The sequence below is a fragment of the Panthera onca genome, chromosome A2 (assembly GCF_046562875.1).
Source record: "Panthera onca isolate mPanOnc1 chromosome A2, mPanOnc1 haplotype 2, whole genome shotgun sequence".
In the NCBI taxonomy this organism is placed as follows: Eukaryota; Metazoa; Chordata; class Mammalia; order Carnivora; family Felidae; genus Panthera; species Panthera onca.
The window spans coordinates 20450062-20465253 of record NC_138340.1 but is presented as its reverse complement, the minus strand read 5'-3'; the positions used below and the strand labels follow the sequence as shown (position 1 = coordinate 20465253).

The window sequence follows — 15192 nt, the reverse complement described above, 5'->3', positions numbered from 1 at the left end:
CTCAGATGGCTCAGTCGGTTAAGCATCCAACTCTGGCTCAGGTCATGATCTCACCGTTTGTGAGTTTGAGCCCTCCATCAGGCTCTGTGCTGACAGCTCAGAGTCCAGAGCCTGCTTCAGATTCTGTGTCTCACCTTCTCTCTCTGCCCCTCTCCTGCTCGCCTTCTGTCTGTCTCTCTCAAAAATAAACATTTTTATAAAAAAAAAACCTTTTTTTTTTTTTTTTTTTTTTTAATGGGTCTAAGTGAGACTGACTGGAATCATCCAGATACTTCAGTCGACTTTCACCATTGCCAGTGTCTCTGCGCCATCTGCAGGCTGGCTGGTGGGGAGCTAGCTAAAGGCCAAATCTTTCTGGAGTTACCTGCCAGTCATTGCTAAATGGCAAGTTCATCCCAGCTCTACCACAGAAGCAAACCTAGCACAAACATAATCTATAGATGGAGAGACCTATAAAATGAAACAGCCTCTGAACCTAAAAAAAACTTTCTTCCCCAAACAGGCAAAGCCCTTAGAAGATGGAGCAGAACTATCACTACGAGAGGAATGACTTTCACTAAAACAAAACAAAACAAAACAAAAAACAAACCTGGGATAAATTCTCCTTTTATAAAGTCACAATATGATTATTACTCTGCATATCAGTGATTTAAATACTTTGTAAATATTTTCTTAATGCTACCCCAGAACACCTCTAGGATGTGGTGAGAGGAAAAGTCACTTTCCCAACTGCTCTGTGAGAGAAACAGGGTCAGATGGGCAGGGGAGTCTCCCTAAGCCAGTCTATGAGTGGCCCACCCAGAATTCCACGACAGGCAAGGAAAGCAATATCTTCTGAGAGCCAGTGGAGGTCATCCCACCTATCTTAGGGACCTGGATTTCTGGTTCATGACAATACAACTCACATCAATAATCTTCACATCTGACTTGGTGCTACCACAGACACTATTTCTTCCTGAAACACTACCCCTAAGAGTATTCCCAGGATAGGCTACCCACCTCTCCGAAACTCCTGCTGTCGATCTTCCTCATCCAGATCAATGATGACCGGGTGAGAGCGTTTCTTGGTTTTCTTCGATCTACCTGTGGCAAAGGATTTCTTCAGGGTGAGGAGTCTGTACATTTCGTACCCCATCAGTAGCACCCCACCCTCTGATACCCAATCAGCCATCACTTTAGCACGAGCTGCCATTGTCCTGCAAGAGTGAACAGAGAAAAAAATTATTGCTTCCACTGCTCCCCAGAAAGAATTGCTCACAATTAGAGCTGCGTTGATGTACATTCAGAAGTCCTTATTGCCAAGGACTTCAGTGGCAGCACCATAGGGCTTGCTGGCTGCCCCCCTTCCCAGTATCCCAAAGATGCTAACCGCACTGAGGATGGATGGGGAGGTCACCAATGACAGTTAAACATCAGAAAAACGGAAATGCAATGGCACAAGGCAAGCAAAAGTAAGGACTCCCTTGGATGTACATGCATGACTACAATTCTACATTTGAGGGAGAATTTCAAATTATTCCCACAATAAACACAAGATAGTAAAAGCAAGGGCAATATTCTGCATTTTACCTTCCCAGGCCCCGATGAGCAAAGAGCTAAGGACAAGCAGTAAAGGAGAAAGGGCAGCAGAGCCCAGATGACACTAAGAGCACAGTCTCTCCACTCCTAAACAACTGAGTCCTGATTCTAATTCATTAACTGCATGTGGACTAACAGTCCTGAAACCCAAGAAAGAAGAGCAGGTGATCAATCACCTAGGGGGCCGCCCACAGTCTCCTCATTTTGATGTATGTGACCAAACATCACAAAAGGCAGCCTCTGAAGAAGAGAAAGTCTATCTTCTCAATTATCCATGCCAACAAGGGGAAAGGGTAGCATGGATGGCTAGCTTGGACCAAGAAATAGCTTTAGAATTTTGGAAATCAAATTGAATGTATAGAATGGAAATATAATTTTATTCAAATCTAAAACAAAAGTTTACCCTTTTCAAAACTTGGAAGTTGTACCAGTAAAGGTCAACTGTAAACAGGGGCTTAAAAGAGACTGTTGATTAGGCTTCTAAGAAAGAAATGTAAAAGGTGAAAAGTTAGAAGATGGATAGTTTCATTTCACCATGTTGAATTTTATTACCATTCACATGGGCATATAGGATGATGTATGCGTATTTTTCAGGATATAAAAGCACCTTCAAGCAGAACATAAGACATTTCCCAAGCTACCTAACTCTGACTTTATTGAAAAGCTAGGTAGAGAAAAAATGAGTATCATGGAATGGGCAGTGGGGGGCAGGGGGGATGACCACATCAAGAAACCAAAAGGAATCTGGGTTAGTGCCCTGATATCCAGATCCTGGAAAGAAGTCTAAAAGGAAAGGGAGAAGAGGAGAGAGTAGGCCACTTACTTGTGCTCATCATTCAAGATGTGAACTTTAAAGAACCGAGGCTGGACTTCTTCAGGCTTGTTGTCAGCTGGAAGGGCTTCAGGTGCTGGAAGCCACATGTTGAACTCTGCCAACCAATTCTGAAGAGTATTAACCTGTCAGAAAGCCAAGTCCAGAAAAAGGATTTTAAGAAACAAGCTCAAAGCTGAGCTCATCAAGCTGTTTAGTACCCAGAAAGGCATTAACCCAGAGCTCCTCAGAGGGGTGACTGAACTCTTACCGGCACAATGGCAAGGACAGTTTTGGCTGGCGTGTGGCGGAAGAGGACGTCGATGAAGGAGATCACTTGCAAAGTTTTCCCCAGACCCATGCTATGGGCCAGGATACAGCCAAAGCCACTACTGGTCTTAAACCTCTCCAGGGATTCAACCAGATTATCATACAGGAACCGGATCCCACCAATCTGATAAAGGGCAAACAGAGGCAATAGTTAAAGGAGCTGGCAAAGACCAAGATTCGGTTTTATTCATCTTGGAATAAGAATTAAGTAAAGGAGCAGACACTATACCAGACAGTTGGTGTGGATGGTTACAGAAGTCTCCCTGTACCCTGAATGGTCTATTGGCTGATGACAGTCTTCTTAGAGAAAACACAGAAAATCATTCACCTGGTACAATGGCCTATCTGAGGCAAAAATCTGCAGTACCAAATTCTTGACAGGGTCTCTCACTCAGCCCTTAGCCGCTCACTTCAAGATAGCCCATTCCATAAGGAGTTCTTATTGTGAAGAGTTCTTACATTGAGTCAACCTCTGCCTTCATGGAACCTCCACTCACTGGTTTTGGTTCACAGCTCTGGGTCAACAAAATCTACTCTGCTCCCTCCTATCAGAAAGTTCCTCAGACTTCTGACTCTTACATCTCTTCTGGAACCACTTCCAGAGTCAAATCAATTTCCTAACCAAGGCACTGTCCTCCAGACAGCATCTCAATCAGTCTTGCAGATCTCACAGAAGAAAGCTCAAGAGTATTAAGCCAAGAGATCTGATACCTCTACATGATATGGCAAACCTGAGACTTGCCCTTCCCATTCATCAGAAATCCTGAAGCATCTACTCCTCCTTTCTGGCTGAAGTGTGTGCTCCTGCTCTGACATTGGCTGCACTCCCAGAGGGGTGGCAAGACCATGGAATCACAGAAATGACTGAGGCTGATGTAAATCCAAAGGCCTATCACCTTGCAGACACCCACCTCACCAAGAAACTACTGGACCTTGTTCAGCATCCATGTAACTACAAGCAGCTTCAGGAGCTAATGAAGCCACCAAAATCCTCAACAGAGCCATCTCTCAGTTCATCATGATGGCTGCAGATGCTGAGGCCCTGGAGATCATCCTGCACATTCTGCTGCTATGTGAGGATAAGAATGTGCCTTATGTATTTGTGGGCTCCAAGCAGGCCATGGGGTGGGCCTGTGGGGTGTCCAGGCCTGTCTTCACCTGTTTTATCATCATCAAAGAAAGCTTACAGATGAAGCAGCATATCTAGTCCATTCAGCAGTCCAACTGAAAGGCTCTTAGTCTAAAGAGGCAGCCTCTGCCCCACTCCTCACTGAGTCGTCCCCCTGCGGGGTTGTGTATCATATTGTCTAGGTTAGCATGTAGTACTTCCAGCTACCTTCTCTTCCTATATTATACTACTAAATCTGGATTTTACATTTTTTGTATTATTTTTGTTTTACAGGTTGTTACCCATATATTAATCACCCACCCCAGTCCAATCTCCCATTTTACTCTCTCTGCCATCTTATCCTCCCTTTTGAAAAATGAACTAAATGCTGAGAACAGGCAGAAACAGAGCAGTGACACCATTCAAAGGCAGGGAAGAGCCAGGATAGAGATCTGGTTCTAGCTTTCAGGTGCTAATTTCCCATTGTGTGTAGGACATGATGTATGTAAACACCATTCACTTTGTGTCCCTTGTGCCTGGCATAAAAAATCATTCCATAAGTGTTTGCTCTCTATGGGGATTATGTAGCACTTGGGGAAAAGCATGTATCCTATGAGGTTGTTAGGTGTATGTCCAAGTGTCATGTGCTAATATGCCCCTGCCGTTTGCTTTGGTAATGTGATGCTATTCCCCCTCTCCCCAACTCCTAACCATGCCCCTGAGGGTGGCAGGGCAGCAGCATACCAAAGATGTGTTGCAGAATTCCGGAGCCTGTCTGGGCAAGTTAGACATGGGGCAGTTGACCTAGGTCTTGAAGGAGTTCACAGTGGCAAGAAAAAAGAGGGTCAACTTGTGCTGGAATGAAGAAGTCTGGGCCCAAGGCATGGAGACCTGACTAGAAGCTACAGTAAAGATGTTGGAGTCAAAGAAACATCCTCTCTGGTGAATGGAGATGTCTTCAGTGGATACTTGGTACCAGCTCTGAGAGCCCTTACCCCTGCCACAGTGTGGGTCAGATGTATGTATTCTTCATCACATCAGAAAGACAGTACTAGTGTGCCATTCTTGTGAGCATCCTAATAAAAAAATACATTCATATTCCAATTAAAAAAAAAGTCCTGAAGCATCAAGTGCCAGGAGGAAGGATCAAGGCTTTCTAATAACTGCTCGTGGTACCAAACAAGTACTTCACAGGCTCTGATGCTGACAACCACCAGCAGGTAATGTCCTCAGCAAAGAAGCTGAAAGGAAACAAAGAAAAGAATCAAGATTTGCTGTACCTGATGAGGTTTCACTGCCCGTGCCAACTGTGGGGCCAGGAAGACATTCTCCTCCTCCGGAGGGTGGTTCAGATTGACAAGGACCCGCCCCAGAGCATCTCGCTGGTTTAAGACATCATTCACGTGGGTACCACCCTTCTCCTCTTCCTCATCTTCCTCACTGACAGATTCGCTGCTGTCCACAATATGCAGGGTATCTTCCTCTCCAGAGCTCAGTTCAATCACTTCTGAGATAGCCAACAAAACAAAACAAAAACCAAAACCCAGGGAGCAGAGATAATTTACTGCCCATTATCAAAGCTTACAGCATGGGAACAAAGTTAGAACTTGTCATCACTTATAAAATTTTGAGTTTTACTATTTCTCTCTTATGGCTTCAAGTTAAGATAAGGGAAAACCTTACATTTACAAGGAGACCCAGGGATATTTGTCACAGTCAGACCCCAAAACAAATGGGGAAGGACTGATTTCTATTCAGATGTACAGCCAATCAATCAGGGTGAACACTGAGTCAGAAGGAAGCAGAGACACCTCTGGCTCGACCTTACCATCTCGACTGCTTTTTTCATCCTCACTGCCACTGCTGCTGTCCAAACAAATGACTTCCTGGGACAGGACCCGAGGAGGCAGTTGGGGACCATCGCTTGCTCTTAAGACAATTTCCTCTAGGGAAAAAAAGATGGAAGGGAATGCCAAAACCACCTTTAGTGTAAACTTATTTCCCCAAATGATTCATCAGCCCTTTACCTTTGTCACTCTCAAGGGGACTATCCCCTGAGGAGAGAAGTTGAGGGTATCTCAAACACCTCAGTTCCCTTTCTAACTTCCCTTGTCTTTACTGGTTCTTATCTCCTGGTTATTAAGTATATATTACTAAAATATATAAATTATGTATAAAATATAAATATAATACATAAGATATGTAATATATATAAATAAAAATATAATAATAATTATTTTTTAACGAGGTCCAATGTGGGGCTCGAACTCATGACCCTGCTACCAAGAGTCGCATGCTCTACCCACTGAGCTAGCCGAGTCCCCGTGAGGGGTACACGTTTAACCATCTTAACTTTTCATCTTATTTAAAAAAATTTTTTAATGTTTATTTTTCAGAGAGAGAGAGAGAGAGAGATCGTGAGCAGGGGAGGGGCAGAGAGAGTGGGAGACGATGGGGCTTGAACCGACAAACTATGATATCATGACCTGAGCTAAATCAAGAGTCAGACACTTAACTGACTGAGCCACCCAGGTCTCCCCATCTTAACTTTTTCAGTAAGATATTTCTGATCATCTGCTCCTAAGAAACCGAATGACTCAAAATGATTCCTGAGAGGCCACGATCTTATTTCAGATCTGCCCTTAACCACTGTGTGTGCCAAAGACCTCTTCTCCTTATACTTCAGGCAGGGCCTTTCCCACCAACTCTGCTGCTTACCAGGAAGGAACTCCAGGGGAACAGTAGGAATGGGGGCTGCGTAATCCTTCCTCTGCTGCTCCAGGCGTTTCCTTCTTTCCAACTCTTCCTGTTGTGCTGCTTTGGTAACGGGCTCCAACTGATCCTCCCGGAGCAGCTTTCTAAACATTACAATAAGAGTGAGCACTTGGGTTGGTTCACTGGTAATTTGGACAATGTAATGACAAGCTAAAGAGCTCATTGCTGAGCTGAGAGAGCTGAGGCAAGAGGAGGAGAAGCCATGTCAGTCCCACACACCCATGCAACAGGAGAGGCAAAAAAAAAAAAACAAAAAACAAACAAACAAACAAAAAAAATGGAGTGGGGCGGGGGGTGAACTTCAAGGTTCAGGTGACTGTGGGCTAACATTTTTCCATATTATTTAACTTCCTGAGAGATGCTCCTGAAAACTCATCTTTGCACATAACAGATCGAGTAAAAGAATAATACATGATTCATGAAGTTGAAAAGCAGTATTAAAATATAGAGTTGTTATATAGGAGGGTAGAATTATAGATCCTTATTTATCCCAAATCCTCATTTCGTAAACTTTGAATAATACTTTCAAGCTATCATTATGTTAAAAAAATGAGAGTAGGAGAATAGGATATCATTTATCTCCTTTCGATAGCAAAATGGTTATGTGATGGAAGGACTGTAGGGGATTTAGACAGTGAAGGAAGTTCACATCTGCCATTCTCTTAGCTCAAGGAAGAAGCCTTCTTTGGGCCAGACAGGCCCTTGTCAATTGAAGTTGAGCGCTAAGAAAATGAGAACCCAACTTCTTTTCCTTTATCTTCCCCTGTTTTGAAACGTAAGGGAAAAATAAAGGAAAAAAACTGTCCAACCAGAGCACCCTATCATCCCTGGGCTGTCTCCCAGGGCCTCCAGAGAGTGGAATACTCCCCAGCACAGCTTGAGCATCATCCGTGTCTGCCCCACAACCTCAGACAGCCTGGGGGTGGTCCTGAGCTGCATCTCCACTATTAATTGGGGCACACAGCTTATACTTTTCTTTTTTGGAAAGGGGACCCTCCTGCTCAAACCAGTCCTGCTACTGACAGCCTTCAAATGAAGGCAATATCTCTCTCTATTCCTTCCCTTCTCCTCTTACCCTGAGCACAGCTCACCGTATGTTTCTCCTCATGTGGGAGGGCTTCTGAGCTCTCTTCTTTTTGGGGTCCTCGGAGGTGAGGCTCTTGCCTTGGTGGCGCCTAAGCTGCTCTGAAGGCTCAGACTGAGATGAGGTAGTTGAAGTGCACCGCGGTGGCCGCTGCCCATCTTCCTCCAGTTGGGCACACTCAGTGCCACACATGTCTTCCAGGGATGGGTCTGAAAAGACAAAGGGAGAGAGGTGCCAGGGACTGACGTTTACTGGGAGAAAAACAGGTTTTGATGCCAGGCACACCTAGGTTCAAACCTCAACTCAGCATCTTATTAGTTGGTGATCTAAGGCAAGTGACTTACATCTCTCTGAATCTCAATGGATTTATCTATAAGATGGGAATAGTGATGCCTACATTTCAGAGCTGTTGTGAGGACTAAACAGTGTGTGTGTCTAGAACCAAGCCTGCTCTAGAGTAGGCTCACAACAAATGATAGCCCTCACACTTGCTATAATTTACCACTATGATCAGAGTAAGAAAGTTTCATGGCCACAGAATGCTCTGAAAGTGACAGTAGGTTCCGAAAACAGCTCACACTCACCTGTGTGACACTAAGCAAGTCTCATCTGCCAACAAGAGGAATATTCCTCCTTTCACTGTCTTAAAGTGTTCACTCATTTAATTCATTGACCATTCAATGAGGACCTACAACATGGAAAACACTGTCCAAGATGCTTCAAGGGATATTTATAAGACTCCTTCCTTTCAAGGAGTTTGTTTTCTAGACATAATAAGGCAAGGTATGCTAAATACCACAGGAAGGACAGGCTAACTGACCTAGAGAACTTAAAATTTTAAGACGTCATTTTTCTAACCAGAGGTAATTAGCTAAACCAAGAATAACTGCCTTAGGGTCACAGGAATATGAAAGACACTACTTTGTGGTATTATCGCACAAGAAATATGGAAGGTAAAATGTGAGTGAAGCCTTGAAAGGTGAGCAGAATATCTAAAGGTATTGCCCTGAGGAGGCAGAAAGGGGACGAAATTCCTGGCAGAGGGAATGTCATTTGTGGCATCAAACACCCGCAAGGACTGAGGTGGGGTAGGAGGGTCCGTATGTACAACCCTCTTCCTCAATCTGCTGAACAGCATTCTGATTACTGGATGGGCAGGCTTTGACAGTCACACAGACCATAAGCTTGTCCCCAAATCCACCAGAGCCTCCCAAATACAAGCACTACACAACCAAAAGGTCTTTCCCAAAGGTAAGAGCAATTTAAAACTAGAACATAAATGCTGTAACTGAGGTGCACTAGTCAATGCCACTTGGCTTTCAGGCAGGAAGGACTCAGGAAGTTTGGGGGTTTGGTGGGATGATTTTTGTTTGCTTTTAACCGAACTTTAAATTTTATTTGGATTTCACCAGTTGTTCACTAATGTCCTTTTTCTATTATAGGATCCCATCCAGAATATCATATTGCATTAGCTGTCATGTCTCAGTCTCTCTCAACTGTGGCAGTTTCTCAGTGTATTCTTGTCTTTCATGACCTCAACAATTTTTTAAAAAGTACTGGCCAGGTGTTTTGCGGACTGTCCCCTAATCTGAGCATCTGATGTATTTTCATGATTAGACTGAAGTTATGGTTGGGGTGGGGGGAGGGGAGAATACCATAGAGATAAAGTGCCCTTCTCATCACATCTTATCAGGGTACATGATATCAACATGACTTATTACTGGTGACATTAACCTTGATCACTTGTTTAAAGTGGTATCTGCCAGATTTCTCCACTGTAAAATTACTATTTTTACCTTTCTATATTTTATTCATTAGAAGCAAATCATAGGGCACCTGGGTGGCTCAGTTGGTTAAGCATCCGATTTTGGCTTAGGTCATGATCTCATGGTTTGTGAGTTTGAGCCCTGTGTTGGGCTCTGTGTTAACAGCTCAGAGCCTGGAGCCTGCTTTGAATTCTGTGTCTCCCTCTCTCTCTCTCCCCTCCCCCTACTTGCACCTTTTCTCTCTCAAAAATAAACAAACATGAAAAAAACGAAAAATAATAAAAGAAGCAAATCACTAAGCCCAGCTCACATTCAATGGGAAATGAATTAAGCTCAATCTCCTGGAAAGAGGGGCATCAAAGAATTTCTGGACATATGTTAAAACTATATGCAAATAAATATTTAGAGTGGTAGGGGACTCTGAGGCCTTGAGGATGCAAATATTCTGTTTCTTAAAATTTACCCACTAATTTTAATATTCATCAGTGGATCTTACCTGGAGTAATTATTATTATGATGTTCTAATGGTGGTTTTCTCTTTCTCTCTGGGCTACTCCCTAGGTGGTACTAGCTGAATCCGGGCTCTGCCACTTGGTAGTTCTATGTTCATGGGTTCAACTTCTCTGAGCCATGGTTCCCACATTTATAAAATGGGGATGTCACCAGCTCTCTCAGGGAAAATACTCTTCTTTAAACCCAGGTCTGCCAAACTCCATGGAACTCCATACTCCCAATCACATTGAACAGTCTAGCAGCAAACAAAGCTATGGGGGGCTTATTCAGCCATTCTGGGTAGCAGTGTTTATTTGTTTGGAAAACTCAAACTTTATATATCCTAATCAAAAATCAAAAATCAGAAAGCAAAAGGAGAAGCAGAAATGATACAAACTGCATTTTTTTCTCACAAAATGAGTGTTTCTTACAAATACACATGCACACACACACACACCTGCCGCATGAAACTGTACACATCTTCATTCCAAATCTCTCCACATGAGACTGCCACAAACTAGGCACTGTTGCTTCTCCTGCACCCTCTTTTAGTTTAGCCTAACACACATATGAACATTTGAGTACCAGGCCCTGTGCCCAGGCACAGTGGAATGGTCCACATGGGGAAACACATGTGGTGAGTGCCTAATAGCAACAACACTTTGGGAAAAGACACCCAATCCAGTCATGGAGGGTGGAGTACTTCCTTGGGAAAGGTGAAACCTGGGTTTAACCTAATACAATAAGTAGGTAACAGACAGTAAAAGAAAGGAAAGAACACTCTAGGCAGATAAAGGAGCATAAGCAAAAGGAAGAGACTTTAAAATTATCCTTTTTTAAGTTTATTTATTTTTATTTTCAGAGAGAGAGAGAACAAGTGGGGAAGGGGCATAGAGTAGGAGAGAGAGAATCCCAAGCAGGCTCCACACTGTCAGTGCAGAGCCAATGTGGGGCTCAAACTCACACACTGTAAGATCATGACCTGAACTTATACTCAACTGACTGAGCCACCCAGGAGCCCCAGGAATAGAGACTTAAAATAAGGTGGAATAGTTGGAAAAATACATGTAGTTCAATACTGGCTAAAATGAATTAAGCAAAACAGCAGCAGGAGGGGCCTTCCAACCCAATAACCATTTCCCTGTCTCTCCCCAGGAGCTCTTTGCCCAAGGCAGACTAAGATGTAGACCCAGATCCTTCCTGGATGCTGGCACAGAAGTCAGTCCCTGTCCCAGGGAGGACTACCTCCAAGGCCTTGTCTTCCTAGCATTCTACATTCTCCTGCCAGTTGTTTGGCTGAGGAGGGGAAGTTGATGTGGCCACTGTAAAAGTTGGGGATAGAAATGGGTAGTGGATGTGGACATGTGTGCACACATGCACACACAGTCCCATGTGAATACCCAGAGTGATTCACTCCCCTGCAGCAGTAGTGGAAGCATCTTTTTTGGCCCTCACACTGAGAGACCATGAGGGTTTAAAGCAGATAACCTTTGCTTTTTGAAGACAAAGGAGAAATGGCCAAGGGAGGCACCAGACAAGGAATGTTCATGATGGGGCACTGCAATACCATTAACATGAGCAAGAGGTTAAAACATCACAGTTCTCTGTTACCACAGGATCCACAGCAGGCCTTTTACAAAAGGTCTCCCAAAGACAGAGTCCAGGGTGGCAAGAAGCATTGGGAATGCAACATGAGCCCTGGCTTATGGACATCTTCCACCTACTGAGAAAGTAAGGTGCTACTGCTTTGTCTCCACCCAGACATGAGAACTAAAAGAGAAGCTCTGAAGGAGATGCAAGTCCGACTGGCTGCCCTCCCAAATCCACTGCCCTCCCCTCAAACAGTCCTCTCCTATTTCCACCTGAAGCACTACAAGAGGAAAGCTCAGCAATTCTGTTTTCTTTAAGAACTATCATTCCTTCAGGCTGCCCCCCACCCCAAAGAGCTAATGCTCCCTTGGCATTGTCACATAACATTACTGTCACCTTCTTCCTAACTCACAGCCCTGAATTCTTCTCTACTAAAAGGGAAGCCATAATATTCCTCCTCCCAAAGGAACAGATGGCTGGACAGCAGAGTCCCTAAGAGGGGATAACTACTGCTAAATAGCTACTTCCACCAACACTGCAGCTTGCCCTACATAGTTACACTTGAGGCTGGGTTGGTACACTTCAACTTAGTGCTTTGGTTCTCTGACCTGGTTCTGATAATGAAATCTGATGTTCTCCTGGCTTTAAGCCCTTTAGTTTCTATTTCACAAGCAAATTTATTGAGTAACCACTTGGAGGAACATTTGAAGCAAGGTTAGAGAGTAGGCAGACAGGACAGAGTCAAAGTATACAGGGCAGGCCTTGAATGTCAAGCCAAAGGGTCTGAACTTGATCTATCCAGGAGCGGGAATTTGTTGCCAACTGTTATATTTCTTTCTTCTGGTTTCTGCCTTGCAGAGTGGGCTGTTTCTGGAAGGAGGAAGAACAGAATCTGATAACCTTTCAGTATCACAGACAAATTCACAATCAAACATTCCAACTTGTGAGGCCTAGCTATGAATTCCTATCTGACCCAGGATCGAACGTGGCTAAGTACAGCAGCAATTTTAAAATGATCACAGTAGGTGTTCCTGGGTGGCTCAGTCAGTTAAGCATTCGACTCTTGATTTCGGCTCGGGTCATAATCTCACAGTTCGTGAGATCAAGTCCTGCATCGGGCTGTGCACAGACAGTGCAGTCTGCTTGGGATTCAGTCTCTCCCTCTCTCGGCCCCTCCCCTGCTCACACTCTCTCTCTTTCTCAAAATAAATAAGCGTTTAAAAAATATAAAAATAAAATGATTATAGTATATACAATTCTCATGCACACTTAATTCAGACACAGGTTTCCCCTGTATTCTTAGAGGATACAGGTCTAAACCAGCTCCTTATCAGTAATCTTCAGCTTCTGGGTTCAACAACTACTGTTTGTTTGTTAAAGAGCTTTAATTTACAGATGTATTGATACTTAAAAAGTCTGCTGTCATGTAAGTCAATGTTTTATAAGTGCTTCACTGCTGCTTCATGATGCTTATTATGAAGTTTCTGGTTTTTATGTAGTATCACAATATATACCACATCTTAAACTGTTCTTAATAATAAACTATTATTTCAAAATTTCTATAATTAATTTTCCTCTAAGTTAGAATGTAACTTTTCACTGCATGCTCTTTTGTATCTTCTGAATATTGGACCTTGTAAATTTACAACCTAATCAAAATAATTAACTTTCAAAAAATAGCCCTCCCTAAAATTCTGGAATATATTCCACCAAAAGTCATTGAGGAAAAAGAGAAATGGTTCAACAAGGAGGTAAAGAGACATGTGGTTTAAAAGTCATTGACTATTACAACCCAAATTCAGAATCACAGAATCAGTTCTGGTCACAAATACCCCTGAACTTTCTCCTTCACGTGAGCCAGCTGTGAGCAGCAATCACCAGAGTTATATAAACACCAATGAACAGTTACATAAGCTTCTCAGGAATGAGTTATGAACGCCACCATGACAAATATGACTAGGCAAATGAGGAGCTTTGAAAGAAAAATCTCTTTTTCACTCATTGGGGGTATAAGGTACAAACACTTCCAGGGCCCTTTCGCCAGATGTTCCATCTCTTCTTCTCAATCCCATCTGTATAAACAAAGATCAGTGAATTCTAAGCCTTACCATATTCCTCTTGATGTAATGCGATAGGATGTATACACTGCAACTGTTACATATATGTGTCAAAACATTACTTGAATCTCAACACACCTTGAGATCTCACTCCCAGTTTGCAAAACCACAGGGAAAAAGAACTATGTTGGCAGAGTGGAGTGGCCACTGGAGAGGCCTGACACTGTCCTGAGGAGAACCAGCGGTGTGATGGAGCGGGCCAGGGACCGCTAACACCTGAGAAAGATTACAGGACAGCACGTACCAGAGTGGAAGTCCAAGTCAAATGCAGAAGGACAGCCTCACTGAGCAACCAAGATTGTCATCTGTACCCGAAGTGATTTCAGCAGCAGCCAGTACCTGTGGTGGATTTCCAGGCGAACTGAGGCATTCTTAGCTGAGACACCAAGAGGTGGTTAAAGCAGTATTACAACATCCAGGTAGCTGATTTCCAAGCAAAAAACCAGCTGACAATGTATTGATGTATTTGAATCAGCTGACAATGTAATAAGGATAACATCCATGATTTTTAAAAAACAAAAGAACTATGTTAAATTTGTTAAGCAAGACCACAAGGATGCAATCAGCAAAATCTAGAAATGCATAAAACTACAGTGACAAGTGAATCCTTTTCTTCTGAAAATAAGCTGCAAGGAAAAAAAGAAAATGAAAAAGAAGTAGGGAAAGCTCAGATTAAAGAAATTTAAGACAAATGAACTAAATGTAGAAATGTGGAATTAACAGTAAAAATAATTTTTAAAAGATAATCAGAGATTATCTGGATATTTTATGATACAAGGAATTGTTTATTTAAAATATTTAGGTTTGATAATGGTATTGTGTTTCTGTTTCTAGGACTTTATATGTTAGAAGACAAAGTAAATATACTTTGAAGTTTACAGATAAAATGTCACAACATTAAGGATCTACTTCCAGGGGCAGCTGGGAGGCTCAGTCAGTTAAGCTTCCAACTTCAGCTCAAGTCACAGTTCATGGGTTTGAGCCCTGCATCAGGCTCTGTGCTGACAGCTCAGAGCTTGGAGCCTGCTTCAGATTCTGTGTCTCCCTCTCTCTCTGTCCCTCACCCACACTGTCTCTCTCCCTCTCAAAAATAATAAAATAAAAACATTAAAAAAAAAAGTTGCTGGTAAGGTCTTAAAAAAAAAAAAAAAAAGATCTACTTGGAAGTAATCCAAGGTTGGGGGGAACAGATGAAACAAGACTAACCTTGTATTCACAACTATGGCAGAGAATACTGGGAATACAGGGTTCATTTTACTATTGTCTCTCTTTTTTTATTTCGTTTGAGATTTTCCCAAATAAAAACTTCACAACTGTTTTAGAAGTCTTAATGGAAGATAAAATGTAACAAGCACTAATCTCTAAACTATTTAGATCTCAATTTTTCCATGTTTGTTAATATACATTTGCATATTCCATACTGATAACCAATGAATACACATCATTTTATGTTCTCCTTTGGTCACTTGTTGCATACATATAAATATTTCTTTGACACACTCCACATGCTTGTCATTTTAATGGTAGGCTATCAGTATATC

At 42.7% G+C, this 15192-nt stretch overlaps 1 protein-coding gene and 2 pseudogenes across 3 annotated transcripts in view; 2 read left to right on the top strand and 1 right to left on the bottom strand.

Annotated features, from left to right (window-relative positions):
* The window catches only part of RAD54L2 (RAD54 like 2), a 109750-nt gene that overhangs the window by 20042 nt on the left and 74516 nt on the right, over positions 1–15192 (bottom strand). For all 3 annotated transcript variants that reach the window (XM_060631133.3, XM_060631136.3, XM_060631134.3), the window contains 7 exons: positions 7694–7895; positions 6546–6685; positions 5656–5772; positions 5108–5334; positions 2661–2843; positions 2402–2535; positions 1000–1196 (listed from right to left, as the gene is read on the bottom strand). In XM_060631133.3, coding sequence (XP_060487116.2) covers positions 1000–1196; positions 2402–2535; positions 2661–2843; positions 5108–5334; positions 5656–5772; positions 6546–6685; positions 7694–7895 — 1200 coding nt within the window. The remainder of the gene's footprint in view (positions 1–999; positions 1197–2401; positions 2536–2660; positions 2844–5107; positions 5335–5655; positions 5773–6545; positions 6686–7693; positions 7896–15192) is intronic.
* On the top strand, positions 3503–3947 carry LOC132673498 (NHP2-like protein 1 pseudogene; annotated as a pseudogene).
* On the top strand, positions 13761–14050 carry LOC132678599 (SNRPN upstream reading frame protein pseudogene; annotated as a pseudogene).